Genomic DNA, 24,302 nt, shown 5'->3' with positions numbered 1-24,302 from the left:
ACAGTGGCAGCATGGTGGAGGTGGGGGAGGCATCAGGCTCCGCCAGTGTCCCTGCATGCGTTTGCCCGGCAGTGGTGTTAGCACAGGGGTGGGGCACTGGTAGCACTGAACTGTGCACGTCCTTTGTGTGTGCATTCACACAGGCGACAGCTACTGCTGGGGGTGGGGGCGGGTCCACTGGTCTCCCCACATACTTTCACATAGACAGAAGTGTCAGTGCAGGTGCAGGGCGCTGGTGGGTGCTGGATTAGTGGTCTCTGAGCCGACGAATGCTCTGATGATAATGGCGGCACAGCAGGGGACTGGGGGGCGGGATGCACCAACGCTGGCAGCTGTGGCACAGCAAGATGCATGCGCACATTCATGCTAGTGGGAAAAGGGAGGCAAGGTCCGTCTGCACACACGCACTGTCAAAACGATGTGGAGGATGGGGGTGGCCATGGGAGAGTGCATGCAACAAAGTGGCACGAGGGAGACTGTTGTGGGGAAGGACACGGGCAGACTGGTGCATGCCCACGGGGGCTGCTCCCCTGCCCACTAGAGCTCTTCACTGATTAAATAGTGCCTGCCAGTGCAGGAGGTATGATGAGGGCCCCCAGGACACACCCCACCTGGGCATCTGAGGCTGCACTACAAGCAGGCAGAGCCAGTCTGGGGCTGCAGGAGAGGGCAGTAGACTGAGGGGTGTTCTGGCCTCTTCTCATGGGCAAGACTGCCCTGCAATGTTTAGGTCCAACAGTTTCCCTAGGGCTAAAGTGTCCTAGGGGTGGGCATCCTTGGCGGTGTTCCACTACAGAGGCTCCCACACCAACCCTCTAGGCTCCACACTGACTGGAGTTCTGCGCCTACCATTTCACTAAGCATGTCTCCCTGCCAACTCACATGCTCATGGGAGTTGTGGAGTCTCCTGCTGGCAGGTTTCCAGAGGCCTATGCCAAGTGTAGGTTGCTCTTTACCTGCTCAACTCACTCTTTCCCGAGGAGTTGTTGGGGCCTAGAAAGGAGCCCCAGTGTGTGGGTAGCCCCGTTCAGGGTTCCCAGCTTCTTTCCTCTTCAGCCCCCATAATATTTATTTTAAAGTAAAATAGTTTTAGTATGTTAACTCCTACCACTACCTTCTTTGTAACGGCTTATGAGTAATATATTGCCTACAGAGACAAGTGGGTCACTTACTGTGCAAAAGCTCTTACACACACTTATAAAACTATACGAACTAGTGAGTAGAAAGAGAACTGAAGGTTCCCTTTTCCAAGGCATGACTACATATGTGCAATTGTATGCATGTACCTATGTGGTATTTCCTGTGTTGCCCAAAATATAATTTATAGGGAAGCCCTAGCAAAAGTAGAAATATCTTCTTGTTTTTTAATGCTTTACTAAAGTAACTACATGTATAGATGAAAAGCTAAAGCAAGTTAAAAATGTGAATCACAATGCAGTTTTAGTAGTCTTGCATTACTCTTAACTGGAATTATGATAGTATTAATAGACCTTTGCATTTGAAAGATACTAATCCTTACTTCTTCCAATTCAAATGCCAACCTGATATACACGTCTCTAGTCACTTTTCTTTCTATAAATAAGAAAACAAAACAAAGAAACAAAACAAGGAACAATAAATAGCACTTAATATCAGAATTTTAAAAGGTCACCAGAATGGTTTCATGTGACAAACTTCTTTAATTTTTACCTTGCAGCCCACTAATTGATGAATTGCACTTTGGAATAATATGAAAACTGGAAGCAAAAGAGGAGGGAAAGATGGAGCATGTGGAAGCAAAGAGAGCAGATGAGGGAGATGGAAAGGTCAGTGGGGGGTATATCTCCATTCAACACTGGAAGATGGTGGCTAGAATTACATTGGGCAGAAAAAGGAACAGAGTGACACTCCCTGATGCAAAATCTTAAACAATTTGCCTAATATTACACATCTAGTGTTGCAAGGTTAAGTGATTTTCCTAAGGAAAATTGGTTCTCAGAGTGTGGGTTCTAGTCCCAGATTTTGCCACTTTTGCAACCTCAGTTTAGTGGTCCTCAAACTTGATCATGTATCAGAATCCTCTGAAAAGCGTGTTGCTGAGCCCTCCCCACAGAATTTCGGATTCTTTAGGTCTGTTTCTAAATGTTCACATGATGTGGATGCCACTTGTAACTAAATATCTTAACTAATTTATTGCTTTAACAAATGAATACGTATTTTTACTTGCCTGATACTATGCATTTAGTATGTATATATATAAAAAAAAAAAACTATGACATGAACCCAGGATATGAACTCTGGATCTAGAACAAGGGTACTTAAGACTATGTCCTATATACTTCTGAATTTTACAATGTGATACTTTGATAGAAATATTCACAGAGCATGGTTAATGCACGGAAGTAGAGCACCTAGACCAAACTGAAGATTTAGGGAAGGCTTTGCAGAAAAGTTCATAGATTATAGGTAAAGGAGTACTCAAAAATGTTTGAATCTATCTCAGGCACTTAGTAGCTGTGTGATCTTAATAACTTATTCTCTTTGGGTCTTCATCTGAAACTTTGTAAGGTTATCATGCAAATTAGGTAATATAGATAATACCTGGCACGTGGTGGACGCTTAACATACAACTGATTATTACATTAAGGGAAATATTTTAAAATAATGAACATGTGTAAAGAGATGAAATAGTTGTTTGGGTAATGGGAAAGAGGGAGACTTGTTTGTGTAATGGGTAGTGGAGATGGTGTTGATTAGGATAAAACTATGATGAAGGTCAAGTTGAAGATAGAAACCATGCATTTATAATGGCACCAGTTCAAATAAATGGTTCTGCTTTTCTCTATCAGTGATCAGCTGCATGAGCATAGCAGTAATTAAGGCCTTTGTTCATTTAGCAAATATCTGTTGAGCACCACAGTAAACCAGCCACCACACTATGCACCAAGGACACCAGGGTAAGCAGCCCTCATGGAGCCCTCTGCATTCTAAAGATAGTGGGTGTTAGATGAAGGAGATGGAGGTGGTTTTTTTAAAAAAGAGAATAGGGCAGACAGTTAGAGTAATCCAGAGTTGGGGTTTTGCTAAGCGGGAAGGGCAGTTCAACAAGGAGGCAAAGCAGTTGAGGGTGACAGTAAGATAATGGTTGTAGTCACTAATATGAAAGCAAGAAAAGTCAGGTGGGAGGGAGCTAATACATGGGGAAAAGACAAGCTGTACAAGAGATTAAGAGAGAATACATTACAGATACCAAAATGTTGACATGGAAAATATATACTATATATATTTGAGTGAGAAAACGTACAAAATAGTATATACGGTGTCATCCCATTTACATTAACCTATATATCATATAAAATTATATATTATTTAAAATCTAAGAAGTAGAAGAATCTAGTTAGTGAAAAGTCTGAATTAGAAAAAATTCTATTGACTTTCCTTTATCTTCCAGATTATTTTGAATTTGTGGAGCTTTCCTAGATTTTGCCTGACAGATGGCCACAGATATGCTGTAACTATATAGTAGAAGGCACCTTTTGGGGTGTAGCTTATAGAATTCATTTCATGACAAAATATGGTCTCATCTACACATGAACAGTTGATAAATTTTTAATGCATATCTATTTAAATCTATAATTTTATATTGTATTATATAAAATTATGTTTATATCCATTGATATATTTTTAATTTAATGTAATAGATAATATAATATACAAAGTTTATATATAATATATGGCATATCAAATATATTTTAAACTCTGGCCTACATATGTTGAACGCACGTAAGTGGAAGACAAACAGTCATGTATTGGCAATAGGATGGTACCTAATATCATAAATATAATATCTTAAAACAAGTTATAGTATGCCATGCATTTTTGAGCTCCTTGCCCAAGAGGTTGCTTTTGCCATGAAAGTACATCACAAAGGAAGGTACATGAAATTCTTTACTAATCCTAAAAGGGCTTGTGTTTTTTGATTTTTGTCTGATGATTTTCATAATCTATGTTAACTCTTGAAATGAAACATTTGCTCATATCTGCCCTGTTACCTATTGAAAGTACTAGAGTTTTGCTGTGAACCTAAAACTGCTGGCAAAAATAAAGTCTATTTTTAAAATATTAGAATGTTGTAAAATGTTTGGTAGCTACAACATGAAGGCAAATAATATGTTTACAGTACCTTCCTCCAATTCTCTGTAAATGTTCTAATAAGCAGCGATATAGATCCGTATTCTTTCGACTCAGATCAGCAAGCAACTCTCCAAAATATCTGGGGTCCAATTTTTCAGGGCCGTCGTCCTGAATTATCACCTGAAGCAAACATCAATCACAACTGTAAGCAATATTAAGTTTTTCTAAGTTCACAGATATTTTTATTGAAGCGAAAGAAAGATAACCTATTAAAGTCATCACACAAATCAAGCCAATTTTTCAGAGATGCATTTTTTTAATGTGGGAGAAATTTAAAGAAAAATCAACATTGCGATGGCAATTACAACTTCATTTCACTCAAGTCTAAGTGTTCGAATGAATGAGAAACTTGAATAACATAAACATTCTTGAATATAGGCACTTAAATAAAACAGCAAAATGAGCAAATTAAATCACATGGCTTATTCATATGTCTCCTGTGGAAAAAAGAAAATATGAATTATACTTTTTATTAATTTTTAAAATTAAAAATTAATTGACACATAATAAAAGTACATATTTATGAATTTTAGTGTACTATTTCAATACCTGCATACAATCTGTAATAATCAAATCAGGATAATAGCATACTCATCATCTCAAACAATAATCATTTCTTCATGGTGAGAGCATTTAAAATCTTCTCTTCTAGATATTTGAAAATATAGAGTAAATTTCTATTAGCTATCATCTCCCTACAGTGTTATAGAACACTGGAACTTATTTTTTCTACAGAGTGGTAGTTTGGATTTGTTAACCAATCTTTTCCTATACTTTCTTCCCCCTCCCTTCTAAGCCTCTTGCTACCACTATTCTACTTTCTACTTGCATGATATCAATATATTTATATATTTAGCTCCCCCATATAAGTGAGAACATGTGATATTTATCTTTCTGTGCTGGGCTTATTTCAGTTTACATAATGTCCTCCGGACTTATCAATGTTGCCTCAAACGACAAGATTTTATTCCTTTTTTTATGACTGAATGTACTCCATTGTGTACATTGTGTATATACACACATTTTCTTTATCCACTTATCCGTTGATGGACACTTAGATTGATTTCATATCTTGGATATTGTTAATAGTGCTGCAATCAACATGGGAGTGCAGATATTTCTTCAGCATACTGATTTTTGAGTTATACTGACTATAGTAGAATTACTTCCAGTTGGACTTGCATATTCTAAGTGAAAGGCAATCTGATTTGTTAGTATATCTCAAAGGTAGATTAAATAAACCTACTCAATTCAATGCGTTTTAAAGTATTTCTTGTTTGACTTCCCCCATTTATTGTTTAAAGCGAATATTTAGTCAATCTCACATTGGAAAGAGTAGCTCAGAGCTAACTGTAGAGAACTCATAGACTTCAGAGACATTTGAAATCCTAGACGCAAATTACTATGAACAGTGTCCTAAATAAGACCATTCTATTGGCTTCCTATTCTTGGGTATCAATCCTTTCAATATTATTAGGTGCTGTGGCTCCCATCCCCAAAACACACTGCCTGGAGGATAATAACTTAGGTTACACTCCATGCTACTTTTAATATTGCATGTGAAACCAAGTACCCTAAAAACATATTTATTCTTAAGCATACAGATGGTAAATGGATTTGAATTTGACTACTGATACTTCCTTTTCAACCTCTCCTCTGAATGCAGACCTTCAAAACCTGTACATTCTAAGGCAAATGGAAGAATTGCAAAGTAAGCAAAGATAATTTTTCATAATTACATCTGTGACACAAAAATCAGTTTATAAAATATTGGTCAGTGAAAAAAAGTGAGACACAAAATACAGTGTAATATCATCACATTTTTGTTAGGTCTAGATGAATATACCACAATGTTAGTTATCTTGTCCATATACACTTTAGAGTTGCTTCCCTGAGTAAATAATGATTATCTCCTAAAAAGATAAAGTCTCATGTATGAAGGCATGAGTAGATGGGTAAACCTGTAAAGTCAATATTATCACATAGTACATTTAAATATCATAGAATTAACAAGTAGTGCATATATAGAGATGTAGATAATATATGAAAATAGACATAGATTCATATGTTTATATTTACATATTCTATATAAAACCTTTAAATGCTTACATAAACATAAATTTATTTTTTTCCCAGTATGTTCTCTCCTTTAGCCATAGTAGATTTCACTCTCTGGGGCACACACCATACATTCCTGCCTCTAGGATTTTACTCACATTGTTTTCTGTTTAAATATCCTCTGTCCTTCTTGTTGTGTATCCAAATCTTACCCATCCTTTGAAACTCATCTCAAAATCTACCATATCCATGAAACTAAAACTATGCCAACCAACAAGTTAATTCAGTTCAGCTCTTTGTGCTCAGTTATCTTGAATTGTTTTTATACTATTATACAGATATAAGTCTTGTTCTCTCAGCACCCCCTTTTTACCACAAAAGAAATAACAAGAATGAGTCATATTTTTTGGTATATTTGATAGTATCTAATACAATACTGATTAATGCTCTACAGCTGCTCACTAAAACTTGTTGCATTGAAAGAAGTCATCTACCTGATTAGAAATGCCCCCAAGTGCTAGTGATTCTGGAAATAATTTTTTTATAAGTTTCTCTCTTAAAGCCGCCAACATCACAACAACAAACGGTTAACAAAGTCAGAAAAAGTATAGGCAGCCCTTCCTTAGGAATATCAAGGTGATCCCTTGTACCTTCCTTACTAGGAAGAGTCAGTATCATCACACAGTCCAATTGGAGCAACTAAACTGAACTCCTTGTAGAGTTGGAGGCTGGTATTTGAGTTCTACATAGACATCTGGATAATGTCCATCAGGTTCTCAGTGATTGACTCCTCTCAGGAAATGAAGGTCAAAAGCAGGCAAGTCGCTATTCAGAACTATGTCTCATTTAAAGAGTCAATGTGTTTAGGAAAATCATAAAATAAGGACCGAACCAGCCCTTTTGGAATCTATAATCCATTTGGGTTCAAATTTGGGAGGGGAGAGGACTGAGAAAATTAAAATTCTCATCTATTGTTAAGTCAGGACTATTATTCAAGACAAAGGTGAAATTTTCCTAACTGTAAACTGTGTTGTGCTAGTTAGCAATATTTTCCATTATTAAATCACAGCTCTTTGGAGCTTCTTAATTTTAATGGAACTATTTGTTGGTCTGTTTTGACATAGCTGTTAGAAGTGGCTCAAAGCCATCTTTTTTGTTGCCTTGAGAAAGTCAAGATAGAAGTCGTCCCAAGGATACATGAGTGCCTTGGGCCAGAATAATGGTAGCAGTAATGGATAAAAGTTTTCTCCCTGTTACAATACTGACTTGAAATATAGCTGCACCTCATATATACTCATCTTCCTGATGAATGGGAGCTACCTCAAATGTTAATCTTGGATAATTACTTTAGTTGTTTACCTATAATCAAGGAAGGAATACAGCCTGTGCTGAAGAATATAAATATATATAGATGTACAAAACATGATATTTTCTAAAAAATTACAAAAGTTGTTAGATTCATGAGCATGCATCAATGAAGTACATTTAATCGGATCACCATTTGACTATAATAATTGCCAAGCAGTCTAATTCCTTGTCTCTAATTCTAGGTGAGAAGCCCATGATGATAATTGCTTCAGCAAACTCAAGGCAAAGCAACAATGCTTAAGTGTGCAACCAGAGGCAAATTAGTGTCCATTTTCCAGAAAAAGTCTGCAGAAAGGAAGTAATTTCAAAAGAAAATAATTTCTAAAGAGAAATTATGGACCTCACCTCACTACTGCCTTGGAAGTTCTTGACCTGGTTCCAATTTGGGGTGTTGTTTCATATTTGTGGTCTGTGAAACTCTAGGAGTAGTAGGTGGACTTTTGTTGCTAGCCTCCACACTTTACAAACTTTCATATTCAAAGGCAACACACTTAACCAACTGTAGTTACAGAGTTCAGTGGTAGTGATTATAAGGCACAATCAATAGTGGCTGATTTCAACTGAGCTATCTATATTCTCTTGCCTGGTTTCCCTTCAGCTTAAGAACAAATATTTGTGAGAAGGCTTCTCAGGGTAGGGATAGTTTGTAGTTAAGGAACAAATGACAATCCAGTAGAACAGTCTTGGCTTAATTAAATTTATTCCTACCAGGTAACTGGCTTAAATGTGTGCACATTTCACCTATTTAGAAGGGTTGTTTAGCAGATTATAAAGCTCTTAAAATGCCATATTATGTAAAAGCAATTATATCTAAGGAACTAAACTCCCAAAAGGTCATTAAAATATTAAGTAATAAGATCTGCTGTATTAAGATCCAACTGGGTAGTAAGTTCTGAACTGTTGCATGGCAATGGAAAACCTCACTATTAGTAAAAGGTTATATAACATATAGATTATAAATATATGTCCAGCAAAAATTATAAGGATGTGGTGACAGTTTTAGATGTATAAGATTACTACTTGATTTTGCTTTGATTTGGAACATTTAATATCTATTGGACTGATTCAAACATAGTTAATCCAGTGGGCATTAATCCCTGACGAAATTAAATGCATTTCAGATACAATGTCATTTGGCTAATGAGGTAAAAATAAATAATTGGTCTCTCCCTATTTTATACCAGAAGTAGCAATTCTAACAAGAGAAAAAGTAAAATAATTTCAGGTTCTGAAAATCTTCACTATCATTTTAATCTATATAGATATTTTAATAAAGAAATGATGCTACCTAGTGCATACTAGATTATCTTTTATATTCTTTTTTATTTTTCTTTAATTTTTAATTTTTGTGCATATAGCAGATGTACATAATTATGGGATATATGAGATATTTTGATACAGGCATACAATATGTAATAATCACATCAGGGTAAATGGGGTATCCATCGCCTTAAGTATTTATCCTTTCTCTGTGTTACAAACAACTCATAATGCTCTTTTAGTTATTTTTAAATGTACAATTAAATTATTGTTGACTATAGTTATACTGTTTTTCTATCAATACTAGATCTTATTATTTCTAATTCTTTTTGTGCCCATTAACAATCCCTAATACTCTCTCACCCCCGCCCCACTACCCTTCTCAACCTTGGTAACCATCATTCTACTCTCTATCTCCATGAGTTCAAATGTTTTATATTTTAGTTTCCACAAATAAGTGAAAACATGTGATATTTGTTTTTCTGTGCCTGGCTTATTTCACTTAACATAATGTCCTTTTTTTCCACCCATGTTGTTGTAACTGACAGGATATCATTCTTTTTATGGCTGAATAGTACTTCATTGTGTATATGTACCAAATTTTCTTTATCCATTAGACTGTTGGATAAATAAAATTTTTAGATTCCTTCCAAATGTTGGTTATTTCCTTTCTTTTGTGTATATACTCAGCAGTGGAATTGCTGGATCATATGATAGCTCTATTTTTAATTTTTTGAGGAACCGCCAAATTGTTCTACATAGTGGTTGCACTAATTTACATTCCCACCAGCAGTGTACTATGGTTCCCTTTTCTCCACATACTCACCAGCACGTGTTATTGCCTTTTGGATAAAATCCATTTTAACTGGGGTGAGATAATCTCTCACTGTAGTTTTGATTTGCATCTCTCTGATGATCAATGATGCTGAGCACATTTTTACACATCCTGTTTGCCATTTGTGCACCTTCTATTGAGAAATCTCTACTCAGATATTTGGCCCATTTTTAAAAATTAAATTATTAGTTTTTTTCCTATTGTTTGAGCTCCTCATATATTCTGGTTATTACCTCCTTGTCAGATGAGTAGTATGCAAATATTTTCTTTCTTTCTGTGGGTTGTCTCTTCACAAGTTAAAAGCTGTACAGAAGATTTTAACTTGATGTAATCCCATTTGTTCATTTTTGCTTTGGTTGTTTGTGCTTCTGGTAATTACCCAAGAAATCTTTGCCCAGTCCAATGTCCTGGATAGTTTCCTCAATGTTTTCTTGTAGTGGTTTCATAGTTTGAGGTATTAGATTTATGTCTTTAGTCCATTTTGATTTTATTATTGTATATGGTGAGAGATAGAGGCCTAATTTCATTCTTTTGCATATGGATACCCAGTTTTCCCAGCACAGTTTGTGGAAGAGACTGTCATTTTCCTGATGTTGTTCATGGCACCATGGTTGAAAATGAGTTCACTATAGATGCATGAATTTCTTTCTGGGTTCTCTATTCTATTCCATTTATCTATGTGTCTGTTTTATGCCATTACAGGCTATTTTACCAGGTTACTGGAACTCTGCAGTACAATTTGAAGTCGGTTGAGTTCTGCCCAATTTTAGCAACACTGAGTTCCAATGCAAAGTCCCACACTTACCATGTTCTCCCTCCCTCAAGCACACAGATTCTCTCTCCCTGCCACACAGACTCTGTCAGGGTGGCATCAGCAATTCAAGACTGTTTTTCCTACTCTCATCAGTGCCTCTTTCAGTGATATGAAGTTACATTCAGGTACTGTGATCACTCACCTAATTTTTGGTTCTTATTAAAATACTTTTTTGTGTATGTAACTAGTTGTTAATTTTGGTGTTCCTGCAGGGAGGACAATTGGTGGAAGCTTCTCTTTGTCCATCTTGCCCCACCTCCTGGTTCATATTAGATTTTCAACACATGTTGTCACTGAATTGAATGTACTGTACAATAGTCACAATTCTAAAATGAAGACTTCTTTAACCATAACAGTTCTGTACTTGAAATAAAGAACTAATTTGACTTTCTACGTGAAGAAATATAGATAGTAAAATGTTGTAATGAAAAAATAATTGAATTTGAGAACAAATGTGGAGCTTCCATTTCCCATTTGTGAGTTAAGTAAATTGCTTATCTTCTCTGTACCTGTTTTTTTTCAACTCTATTATGTAGGCAATTTAGTATTGCAGGAGGCATCAAATAAAATTAAATAAGGGGAAAAGTGCTCAGTAAATTTTTAAACAATTGTGCAAATAATTTTCTTTAATTTAAGGCATATGTTTTGCTACTGGAATGACAGAAGAAATGAAAGACAATTGTCTCATTTTCTATAAGACTCTCAGTTACCTGGGAGTAGAGATACTGTTGTTTTTTAAGTTCTAGTGCCCAGCATAGTCCTGGATATAATAAGTCCTAAGTAAACATTTGTTAGGTAGAAGTATTTTTATCACCATAAAAATAATAATAATGCTGATTCTGCATCAACTCATCTTGTTCATCAAAATAAATATTAAGAACACCCCTTTTAACAGCCTAATCTTTCAAGGTAAGTAAGTAGTGAAAATGTTGCTTATAATAAATGATAAAATTGGAGCTACATATTAAGCAGAATAGAGGGAAAAGCACTAGTTTTAAGAGGTGCTTTAACAAATCACACTGAAATGGACTTAGTGAAACTTATTCAAAGCTATTCTCACTTCCTTTTGGGGTGTGTGTGTGTGCGTGCGTGTGTGTGTGTGTTTCCAGTTTGACATTCTTCTTTTCCCAACCAATTAAAAACAATGTAGGTGGTTTGGGTTGTGATTTTATAATGGGTATAAGTGATTGAATAATAACATTTGTAACAGTTTAAATTATTCTTTCTCATGAGAAAATAAAATGTATGACATTTTCTTGTACTACAAAGTGAGTATCAAGAATTTGCAAACCTTTTTCTCATAAACAATGGGAATTCTGCAACAAGGGCTCCAATGGGAGCTACAGATCAAATGCTAAGAGTTCCAAGAAGAAAACCTAACTTTCAGCTGTATGAGAGAGGTTGTATGAAGAAAGAATCATCAAACTATGACAACTGATTAGGTGTGGAGTAGCAAAGCAGAGAGAACAGTAAAAAACGATGTTAAATACTAAGACAAGTAAATAGCCATCAGATCTCATGAGACTGACTCACTATCACAAGACCAGCATGAGAAAGACCTGCCCCCATGATACAATTACCTCCTACCTGGTCCCTCCCACAATACATGAGCATTCAAGATGAGATTTTGTTGGGTACATAGCCCAACCGTATCAGGGTCCAAGAATGGGTCCTTGGAGAAGAGGTCCTGATGAAAGAAGGAAGAAGTGCCTGAGAAGAAGTCATAGAAGCAGCAGTACAGTATAATGGAAAGAAATATATCAAGAATAGAACAGATAAGCAGTACTAAATGCAGTAGAACTGAAACAAAATTAGGGCCAAGAAAAGTAAGGGTGATTTGGCAACTTGGAGGTCAATAAAAGCACTTTGAGGAACATAGTGAAGCTAGAATCTGGTTTGCAGTGTTGAGGAATGTGTGAATAGTGAGAAAATGGCATCTGAGAGTATGCCTCCCTCCTTTGGAAATTTTTCAGATGAAGGGAACAAAAGAGATGAGATTATAAGTCAATAGAATTGTAGGGTCACAAAGGGAGTCCCCTGATCACAAAGTTAGAGTCTTAATTCTTGAAGATCAAAAGAATCAGAAGTTTGCTGATGGTATAGAAAAATTTTTCAGTAAAGTGGAGCACTGAAGGAATTCATGTGGTGAACCAAAATTGTGGTTCCTGGACCAGTAAAATAGCATTAGGATAACCAGGGAACTTGAAAATGCAGATTATCATGCCCTAGCAATCTCTCCTTAAGTAATTCTTCCAACTGATTCTGGTGCACACTAAAGTTTGAGTTCCACCACCTATTGTTAGTAGAAGGCAAGGCTACCTGCAGAGAGGGAGACAGCAGCAGTGAGACTTGGAGTATGAGCAGGGTGGGAAAGATAAGAATTAGACATTGAAGACTGGTAATGACTTGATTAGAAACTATTAAAAAGGCTGTTTAACAATAGTGGCAGTCCAGAAAGACCGAGACAATCTGTACTAGACTAAATTGGTTAGTCTGAAGACTTTCTCTAGGATACAAAGAAGTCAAAATCTAGGGGCACAGAAGGTGGATGGCAGTCTATACAAAGCAAAGGATCAGCAAAGTGATGACAGTAAAAGGAGAAAGGCTTCTAGCAAGATCATTGCTGAACTGGTTGACAATGGAAACCAGTGTGGCTTAGAATTGAGGGCTGGAGAGTTTGGTGAAGGTGACGTTAAACAGAAATGAGAGAGTAAGAGATAAAATAAGAATGTGATGGCAAGAGAAAGATATATTCAGAATCCTAGGTTAAACAGTTTCAAGTGAAGATATAAATTCAAAGACTGGCCAAAAGCTATGTGAACTGAAGACGTAGAAATGAAGAAATTGAGAGCGAGGAAGAACCATGAAGACAGTGTGGGAAAGGGTACTGATGTGGGTGGTGAAATTCTTATAGATGATTCTAGGTTCAGTAGGAAGTGGAGAGAAGATTGTAAATTGGCCGATGAAACTGTTAAGAGAGTGACCAAGGCCGGGCGTGGTGGCTCAAGTGTGTAATCCCAGCACTTTGGGAGGCCGAGACGGGCGGATCATGAGGTCAGGAGATCGAGACCATCCTGGCTAACATGGTGAAACCCCGTCTCTACTAAAAAATACAAAAAACTAGCCAGGCGAGGTGGCTGGCGCCTGTAGTCCCAGCTACTCGGGAGGCTGAGGCAGGAGAATGGCATGAACCCGGGAGGCGGAGCTTGCAGTGAGCCGAGATCGCGCCACTGCACTCCAGCCTGGGCGACAGAGCGAGACTCCGTCTCAAAAAAAAAAAAAAAAAAAAAAAGAGTGACCAAAATGTCAGTAGAGAGTGATAATTCAAACCAAGGCGGGTGGTGTATATGGATTACAGAGTTTCAAGGAGAGTAGAAGGTTAGTAAGGGATAATTGATCAATAGGAACCAGAACATTTGTTTGTTGAGAAAAGAATTAACAATAGATACACAAAAATAAGCAAATGAAAAAAATTAGAGAATTATTAACACCAGCAAAAAGTTGTGCTAATAAAAGAAGCAAAATAATACACAATTTGGTTCAGCAGTAAATGATATTTTATAGCAATAATAATATAAACACTGAACACTAATTTACCAAAAATAAATGGAGATTTAACTATATTGGGATGATGGAAGGGATGAAAACAGTTAGATGAGAGATTAATAGAATTAAACCTTTGTGTGTCAGAATTATTAACAGATAATATATACCACTGGTAAATCAAGACATAGCAGCGTTAAGTATATGCATACTATAAGTTTATGAATACTAAAAATACATGCATATCATTTAGCTTTATATATAGCAATTTAGCTAAATGCAAGTCAATATCACAAGACAAAGCTAACAATTGAAAATGGTTGCCTCTGGGGATCAGCTCTGGGTGGTGAAGAGGGTAGGGACAGGGAATTGCTATTTGTTATATGCCTTTTACTACTATTTGGCCTTTTAAACTATGCACATATATTACTTTAATTTTAAAAACTGATTTCTAAAACAGCAAATAAGTAACAATGTGTTAAAAATAAAGTTGAGTTTGCCGTAAAACAGTAGTTCAAAAAGGTTTCACAGCAAGAGGTTGCAGAAGACAGATAAGGTAGTGTTGGGAAAAAGATAGGCCCCAAATGGACACTAATTAAATTTGTGGAAGCAACAGCAGGGAATAGAAGTTTACATAAAAGGCACTCATTTTCAGTAATGGGGTTGAAGAGGGCAATAAACATGGAGAGGAACTTGAGCCACCTGTTAATGAGTAAGGGGATAGACAGAACTGCTGAGTTTATTGAACTAACCAGCCCTGAAATTCTATCATTGGTAAATGACATGTTAAATAAACATTATAGCGAGCTTCCCAGAGACGTGCCAGAAAAAGCACCTGACACTAAGATATGATGTTTTTGTCAATTCATTAAAGGCATCACATCACAAATTGGAGTATTTTTCACTGGCAATAGCACAATCCAGGTGATCAGGACTGTTCCCTTTACATCTTCTCATGACTACAAAAGAATTCCCTGAATCCTCAAGCCAAGTGCAAGAGAGTTGTACACACACTATATACACTTATTTGAATATTTCTTACAAACGCCACCTATATGACAACTTGTGAAATGAGTTCACCTGAGCTTTTCCCTGTCATCAACAGGTGTAAAATTATCTGTTCCTTGCTAATGACAGGAAAATGATCACAGTATGTTATCCTTAATTTCTCCAGGAAAGTATATGTGACTTGTAATATTTTGAATTTGAAATCAGAAAGGTGATATCACTAGGGAGGACCATGGAAAATGTACATAATTAATTTTATAGAATATTTTAAAGCCACATTTTTAGATATCTGATTTTGAAAAATATTTTTAATGCCTTTCACTTTGGGGAAAGTACTTTAAAGATGATCTAATTTCATCTAAAAATAGTCTTACAATGAAACTAATTTCTTATACTGGTGATTTGAAACATTTGCGACCCAGAGTTGTGGAAGAAGACCAATAATCAAAGATTAATTTCAGCATCTGCTATGTACTTGACACTAAGATAGATGCTTTACATATTTTATCTCATTAATCCTCTTGTAGGATATATTGTACATTAAAGTATGATTCTCCCCCTTTTAGAGATGTAGAAACTGAGGTTCAGTCCAGCTAAGTCTATTGCTGAAGGTCATACAGCTCAGCAAGATCAGGTTTTTTTTTTTTGTTTTTTTTTTTTGAGGCAGAGTCTTGCTCTGTCGCCCAGGCTGGAGTGCAGTGACCGGATCTTGGCTCACTACAAGCTCCGCCTCCCGGGTTACGCCATTCTCCTGCCTCAGCCTCGGAGTAGCTGGGACTACAGGCGTCCGCCACCTCGCCCGGCTAGTTTTTTTGCATTTTTTAGTAGAGACGGGGTTTCACCGTGTTAGCCAGGATGGTCTCGATCTCCTGACCTCGTGATCCGCCCGTCTCGGCCTCCCAAAGTGCTGGGATTACAGGCTTGAGCCACCGCGCCCGGCCAAGATCAGGTTTTATAAATTCAGATAATTAAATTGAATGCCTGTGTTCTATTCCTCTTTACCACGCTCCTTCCAAACTACAATTTAACTCTAAACACAAACTGTGAAAATGGGGAAAATGGGTCCTACTTTAGTTTTAAAACAGCCTAACCTATATCTGCGTATTGCTCTTTAAAGATACTCTTCTACCCACGTATCACGACGGGGGACATGTAAACACCAAGGAGCCTAGATGGGAGAACTCCCTCCTTTGTCCATGGGATCTGCACAAGCAGGTTACCCTGTCATCACTCTGAGCAGGAATGGACCCAATCCAATGTAATTGATACAAGTGAAATTACTAACTCTAAGCTTCCAACAGACTAGTGCTTCCAAGGGCCTATTCTATTTTCAGCAGCACTTCAACTTCATCCTTATAAAATATTGAAAAAACTGGGGGTTGGGGGCTGTGGAGGGATAGCATTAGGAGAAATATCTAACGTAGATGACAGGTTGATGGGTGCAACAAACCACCATGGCACATTTATACCTATGTAAACAAACCTACAGGTTCTGTACATGTATCCAAGAACTTAAAGTACAATAAAAAAATAGATTATCTAAAATGGAAAAAAGCAGAATTTAATAAAAATAAAGAAAAAAATCCTCCAGCCTTTACAAAAGCTACATAGAAATCTCAAACTACAGTATGAATAATAAAAAGTGATATATTAGTTACCCAATTCTGCCCCTTTACTGAGTAGACAACATATAGTCTAGTCAAATGTATTATTAGATGTACTAAGCTGGGAAAAGAATATCATAACATTACTGTTGCCACTGGACAAACTCTTAATCCTGTCATACAGTTCCCATCTCTGATAATTGTCCCTCCTACCATTTCTATTGTCATTATGCTACTTTGTTTTACACCTAGACTATTGAAACAGCTTCTAATAATATTTTCTTTGCAAAGTTTTCCCCATTGATTTTTTTCAAGTTGTAGACTTTGTGGTTTATAAAAAATTTCCAGCACATATTTTTATTTAGTATTTTATGGATGAGGATGTTGCTGAGAGATTTTGTATTACTAAGAACATATAGCTTGAGAGGAACAGAGTTAGGACAAGAACTCAGGTCTCCATACCCTGAAAGTAGTCTACTTTCTATCACCAATACCTTCCCTGTGTCAGACTCTTCTTAACCAAGTGCTTTCTTTATGTTTATACTGTTGCTCAAGGACTCTCCACATAAATGACCCAAATTCAAGGAGGAACTATCAATGGGCTCTGGAGTGAGCCTACATATGTATAAATCTTGGCTCTACCGCATGCTAGCTGTGTAAGCCTTTGCACATATTTTAAACTCTTTGAAATTCGGTTACCTTATATGAGCAATAAGGACAACAATAGCACCTTCCTAATCTGATCGTTGTAAGAAGAAAATTAATATGCTAGCCATAGTATCTATTAGTATTCTCCTACTCAGCAACCTTCACTCATCCTCCATTCCCTACTAAAGAAGCCCAAAGTTTTAAAATTAACACTTGAGAATCTCATGACCTGGCCTTAATGCATTTTTTTTTTTTTTCTTTTTTTATTATACTTTAGTTCTAGGGTACATGTGCATGACGTTTATATCATGTATAACTCCCCAATGCAATCCCTCCCTCCTCCCCCCTCCCCCTTAATAGGCCCCAGTGTGTGATGTTCCCCTTCCCGAGTCCAAGTGATCTCATTGTTCAGTTCCAACCTATGAGTGAGAACATGCGGTGTTTGGTTTTCTCTTCTTGTGATAGTTTGCTAAGAATGATGGTTTCCAGCTGCATCCATGTCCCTACAAAGGACGCAAACTCATCCTTTTTGATGGCTGCATAGTATTCCATGGTGTATATGTGCCACATTTTCTTAATCCAGTCTGTCACAGATGGACATTTGGGTTGATTCCAAGTCTTTGCTATTGTGAATAGTGCCGCAATAAACATACGTGTGCATGTGTCTTTATAGTAGAGTAATTTATAATCCTTTGGGTATATACCCAGTAGTGGGATGGCTGGGTCATATGGTACATCTAGTTCTAGATCCTTGAGGAATCGCCATACTGTTTTCCATAATGGTTGAACTAGTTTACAATCCCACCAACAGTGTAAAAGTGTTCCTATTTCTCCACATCCTCTCCAACACCTGTTGTTTCCTGACTTCTTAATGATTGCCATTCTAACTGGTGTGAGATGGTATCTCATTGTGGTTTTGATTTGCATTTCTCTGATGGCCAGTGATGATGAGCATTTTTTCATGTGTCTGTTGGCTGTATGGATGTCTTCTTTTGAGAAATGTCTGTTCATATCCTTTCCCCACTTTTTGATGGGGTTGTTTGTTTTTTTCTTGTATATTTGTTTGAGTTCTTTGTAGATTCTGGATATTAGCCCTTTGTCAGATGAGTAGGTTGCAAAAATTTTCTCCCATTCTGTAGGTTGCCTGTTCACTCTGATGGTAGTTTCTTTAGCTGTGCAAAAGCTCTTTAGTTTAATTAGATCCCATTTGTCAATTTTTGCTTTTGCTGCCGTTGCTTTTGGTGTTTTAGACATGAAGTCCTTGCCCATGCCTATGTCCTGAATGGTACTACCTAGATTTTCTTCTAGGGTTTTTATGGTATTAGGTCTAACATTTAAGTCTCTAATCCATCTTGAATTAATTTTCGTATAAGGGGTAAGGAAAGGATCCAGTTTCAGCTTTCTACTTATGGCTAGCCAATTTTCCCAGCACCATTTATTAAATAGGGAATCCTTTCCCCATTTCTTGTTTTTCTCAGGTTTGTCAAAGATCAGATGGCTGTAGATGTGTGGTATTATTTCTGAGGACTCTGTTCTGTTCCATTGGTCTATATCTCTGTTGTGGTACCAGTACCATGCTGTTTTGGTTACTGTAGCCTTGTAGTATAGTTTGAAGTCAGGTAGCGTGACGCCTCCAGCTTTGTCCTTTTGACTTAGGATTGTCTTGGCAATGCGGGCTCTTTTTTGGTTCCATATGAACTTTAAAGCAGTTTTTTCCAATTCTGTGAAGAAAGTCATTGGTAGCTTGATGGGGATGGCATTGAATCTATAAATAACCTTGGGCAGTATGGCCATTTTCACGATATTGATTCTTCCTATCCATGAGCATGGTATGTTCTTCCATTTGTTTGTGTCCTCTTTGATTTCACTGAGCAGTGGTTTGTAGTTCTCCTTGAAGAGGTCCTTTACATCCTTGTAAGCTGGATTCCTAGGTATTTTATTCTCTTTGAAGCAATTGTGAATGGAAGTTCATTCCTGATTTGGCTCTCTGCTTGTCTGTTACTGGTGTATAAGAATGCTTGTGATTTTTGCACATTAATTTTGTATCCTGAGACTTTGCTGAAGTTGCTTATCAGCTTAAGGAGATTTTGGGCTGAGACAATGGGGTTTTCTAAATATACAATCATGTCATCTGCAAACAGGGACAATTTGACTTCTTCTTTTCCTAACTGGATACCTTGATTTCTTTCTCTTGCCTGATTGCCCTAGCCAGAACTTCCAACACTATGTTGAATAGGAGTGGTGAGAGAGGGCATCCCTGTCTTGTGCCAGTTTTCAAAGGGAATTTTTCCAGTTTTTGCCCATTCAGTATGATATTAGCTGTGGGTTTGTCATAAATAGCTCTTATTATTTTGAGGTACGTTCCATCAATACCGAATTTATTGAGCGTTTTTAGCATAAAGGGCTGTTGAATTTTGTCAAAAGCCTTTTCTGCATCTATTGAGATAATCATGTGGTTCTTGTCTTGGTTCTGTTTATATGCTGGATTACGTTTATTGATTTGCGAATGTTGAACCAGCCTTGCATCCCAGGGATGAAGCCCACTTGATCATGGTGGATAAGCTTTTTGATGTGCTGCTGAATCCGGTTTGCCAGTATTTTATTGAGGATTTTTGCATCGATGTTCATCAGGGATATTGGTCTAAAATTCTCTTTTTTTGTTGTCTCTGCCAGGCTTTGGTATCAGGATGATGTTGGCCTCATAAAAAGAGTTAGGGAGGATTCCCTCTTTTTCTATTGATTGGAATAGTTTCAGAAGGAATGGTACCAGCTCCTCCTTGTACCTCTGGTAGAATTCAGCTGTGAATCCATCTGGTCCTGGACTTTTTTTGTGGGTAGGCTATTAATTGTTGCCTCAATTTCAGAGCCTGTTATTGGTCTATTCAGGGATTCAACTTCTTCCTGGTTTAGTCTTGGGACAGTGTAAGTGTCCAGGAAATGATCCATTTCTTCTAGATTTTCTAGTTGATTTGCGTAGAGGCATTTATAGTATTTTCTGATGGTTGTTTGTATTTCTCTGGGGTTGGTGGTGATATCCCCTTTATCATTTTTTATTGCATCTATTTGATTCCTCTCTCTTTTCTTCTTTATTAGTCTAGCTAGCGGTCTGTCAATTTTGTTGATCTTTTCAAAAAACCAACTCCTGGATTCATTGATTTTTTGGAGGGTTTTTGTGTCTCTATCTCCTTCAGTTCTGCTCTGATCTTAGTTATTTCTTGCCTTCTGCTAGCTTTTGAATGTGTTTGCTCTTGCCTCTCTAGTTCTTTTAATTGTGATGTTAGAGTGTCAATTTTAGATCTTTCCTGCTTTCTCTTGTGGGCATTTAGTGCTATAAATTTCCCTCTACACACTGCTTTAAATGTGTCCCAGAGATTCTGGTATGTTGTATCTTTGTTCTCATTGGTTTCAAAGAACATCTTTATTTCTGCTTTCATTTCGTTATGTACCCAGTAGTCATTCAGGAGCAGGTTGTTCAGTTTCCATGTAGTTGAGCGGTTTTGATTGAGTTTCTTAGTCCTGAGTTCTAGTTTGATTGCACTGTGGTCTGAGAGACAGTTTGTTATAATTTCTGTTCTTGTACATTTGCTGAGGAGTGCTTTACTTCCAATTATGTGGTCAATTTTGGAATAAGTGCGATGTGGTGCTGAGAAGAATGTATTTCTGTTGATTTGGGGTGGAGAGTTCTATAGATGTCTATTAGGTCCGCTTGGTGCAGAGATGAGTTCAATTCCTGGATATCCTTGTTAACTTTCTGTCTCGTTGATCTGTCTAATGTTGACAGTGGAGTGTTGAAGTCTCCCATTATTATTGTATGGGAGTCTAAGTCTCTTTGTAGGTCTCTAAGGACTTGCTTTATGAATCTGGGTGCTCCTGTATTGGGTGCATATATATTTAGGAGAGTTAGCTCTTCCTGTTGAATTGATCCCTTTACCATTATGTAATGGCCTTCTTTGTCTCTTTTGATTTTGATGGTTTAAAGTCTGTTTTATCAGAGACTAGGATTGCAACCCCTGCTTTTTTTTGTTCTCCATTTGCTTGGTAGATCTTCCTCCATCCCTTTATTTTGAGCCTATGTATGTCTCTGCATGTGAGATGGGTCTCCTGAATACAGCAGACTGATGGGTCTTGACTCTTTATCCAGTTTGCCAGTCTGTGTCTTTTAATTGGAGCATTTAGTCCATTTACATTTAAGGTTAATATTGTTATGTGTGAACTTGATCCTGTCATTATGATATTAACTGGTTATTTTGCTCGTTAGTTGATGCAGTTTCTTCCTAGCCTCGATGGTCTTTACATTTTGGCATGTTTTTGCAATGGCTGGTACCGGTTGTTCCTTTCCATGTTTAGGGCTTCCTTCAGGGTCTCTTGTAAGGCAGGCCTGGTGGTGACAAAATCTCTAAGCATTTGCTTATCTGTAAAGGATTTTATTTCTCCTTCACTGATGAAACTTAGTTTGGCTGGATATGAAATTCTGGGTTGAAAATTCTTTTCTTTAAGAATGTTGAATATTGGCCCCCACTCTCTTCTGGCTTGTAGAGTTTCTGCCGAGAGATCTGCTGTTAGTCTGATGGGCTTCCCTTTGTGGGTAACCCGACCTTTCTCTCTGGCTGCCCTTAAGATTTTTTCCTTCATTTCAACTTTGGTGAATCTGGCAATTATGTGTCTTGGAGTTGCTCTTCTGGAGGAGTATCTTTGTGGCGTTCTCTGTATTTCCTGAATTTGAATGTTGGCCTGCCCTACTAGGTTGGGGAAGTTCTCCTGGATGATATCCTGAAGAGTGTTTTCCAACTTGGTTCCATTTTCCCCCTCACTTTCAGGCACCCCAATCAGACGTAGATTTGGTCTTTTTACATAATCCCATACTTCTTGCAGGCTTTGTTCATTTCTTTTTCTTCTTTTTTCTTTTGGTTTCTCTTCTCGCTTCATTTCATTCATTTGATCCTCAATCGCTGATACTCTTTCTTCCAGTTGATCGAGTCGGTTACTGAAGCTTGTGCATTTGTCACGTATTTCTCGTGTCATGGTTTTCATCTCTGTCATTTCGTTTATGATCTTCTCTGCATTAATTAGTCTAGCTGTCAATTCTTCCACTCTTTTTTCAAGATTTTTAGTTTCTTTGCGCTGGGTACGTAATTCCTCCTTTAGCTCTGAGAGGTTTGATGGACTGAAGCCTTCTTCTCTCATCTCGTCAAAGTCATTCTCTGACCAGCTTTGATCCGTTGCTGGCGATGGGCTGCGCTCCTTTGCAGGGGGAGATGCGCTCTTATTTTTTGAATTTCCAGCTTTTCTGCCCTGCTTCTTCCCCATCTTTGTGGTTTTATCTGTCTCTGGTCTTTGATGATGGTGACGTACTGATGGGGTTTTGGTATAGGTGTCCTTCCTGTTTGATAGTTTTCCGTCTGACAGTCAGAAGGACTGTCTGTTGGTCTGTTGGAGATTGCTTGAGGTCCACTCCAGACCCTGTTTGCCTGGGTATCAGCAGCAGAGGTTGCCAAAGATAGAATATTGCTGAACAGCGAGTGTACCTGTCTGATTCTTTCTTTGGAAGTTTCCTCTCAGGGGTGACTCCACCCTGTGAGGTGTGGGGTGTCAGACTGCCCCTAGTGGGGGATGTCTCCCAGTTAGGCTACTCAGGGGTCAGGGACCACCTGAGCAGGCAGTCTGTCCGTTCTCAGATCTCAACCTCCGCGTTAGGAGATCCACGGCTCTCCCCAAAGCTGTCAGACAGAGTCGTTCGCGTCTGCACCGGCCCCGGCTCTTTCCCCTGTTGGACTGCAGCTGTGCGCTGTCCGCAGAGGTAGAGTCTACAGAGACAGGCAGGCTTCCTTGAGCTGCTGTGAGCTCCACCCAGTTCGAGCTTCCCAGCGGCTTTGTTTACCTACTTAAGCCTCAGCAATGGCGGGCGCCCCTCCCCCAGCCTCGCTGCTGCCTTGCGGATAGATCGCCGCAGACGGCTGTGTTAGCAGTGAGGGAGGCTCCGTGGGCGTGGGACCCTCCTGGCCAGGTGTGGGATATATTCTCCTGGTGTGCCTGTTTCCTTAAAGCGCAGTATTGGGGTGGGAGTTACCCGATTTTCCAGGTGTTGTGTGTCTCAGTTCCCCTGGCTAGGAAAAGGATTCTCTTCCCCCTTGTGCTTCCAGGTGAGGCGATGCCTCGCCCTGCTTCAGCTCACGCTGGTCAGGCTGCAGCAGCTGACCAGCACCGATTGTCCGGCACTCCCTAGAGAGATGACCCCAGTACCTCAGTTGAAAATGCAGAAATCACCGGTCTTCTGTGTCGCTCGCGCTGGGAGTTGGAGACTGGAGCTGTTCCTATTCGGCCATCTTGCTCCGCCCCCCCTTAATGCATCATATTAACACTACACCGTAATACTCCTTGTCACGTGTCTTTCATGTCATAAAAATCAAGCCCCTAACTTTTCCTGAAACCCAGAATTTACTTTCCCAAATCTGTAACTTTGTTTATGTGATTCCCTCTTCTAGGATATTATTTACATGCAATATCACAATACCATATATGGAAATTCTGCCCATTTTTCAAAGCCCAGGTTAATTACTTCCTCCTCAACACAGCCTTCCTCGATCTCTCAGCCAAAATTAATTTCTTCACTATTTTGTTCCCAAAGTGGGTTGCTTCTTCCTCTTTTATGACTGAAAACGCTTTGGTTTGTATTACGCTTTTATATGTGCCTGCCACTTTCCCCTATTAGAGGAAACTAAGGCAAAGCAAAGTTAAGGATTAGGCTGAACTGTATAAAATTGTTACTATTATGCCAGTTTCAACCTACAAAAATGACAATTTCAAATGATCTAATCTAATAAAATGGTTTTTTTATGGTTGTATCTAATTCACTTAAGGTAAATATTCAATACCTTCTGGATTATATTCTATGAGTTATCCTAGAGGCCAATGTTTCTATGCAGATATACAGAAGAAAGACATTTTTAGACTTTTTTTAAATTAGAAAACTTTAAAAAATGTAGAGACAAGG

General features: G+C 38.0%; 1 protein-coding gene across 1 annotated transcript in view; it reads right to left on the bottom strand.

The window, feature by feature from the left end:
* The window catches only part of POF1B (POF1B actin binding protein), a 113,668-nt gene that overhangs the window by 41,091 nt on the left and 48,275 nt on the right, over window positions 1-24,302 (bottom strand). Inside the window, 1 exon segment of the mRNA XM_033233305.1 lies at window positions 4,163-4,293. Within this exon segment, the coding sequence (XP_033089196.1) occupies window positions 4,163-4,293 (131 nt within the window).

This window comes from Trachypithecus francoisi, unplaced genomic scaffold, assembly GCF_009764315.1.
Source record: "Trachypithecus francoisi isolate TF-2019V2 unplaced genomic scaffold, Tfra_2.0 Contig01451, whole genome shotgun sequence".
NCBI classification, from domain to species: domain Eukaryota; kingdom Metazoa; phylum Chordata; class Mammalia; order Primates; family Cercopithecidae; genus Trachypithecus; species Trachypithecus francoisi.
This window is presented reverse-complemented; position numbering and strand designations above follow the sequence as displayed.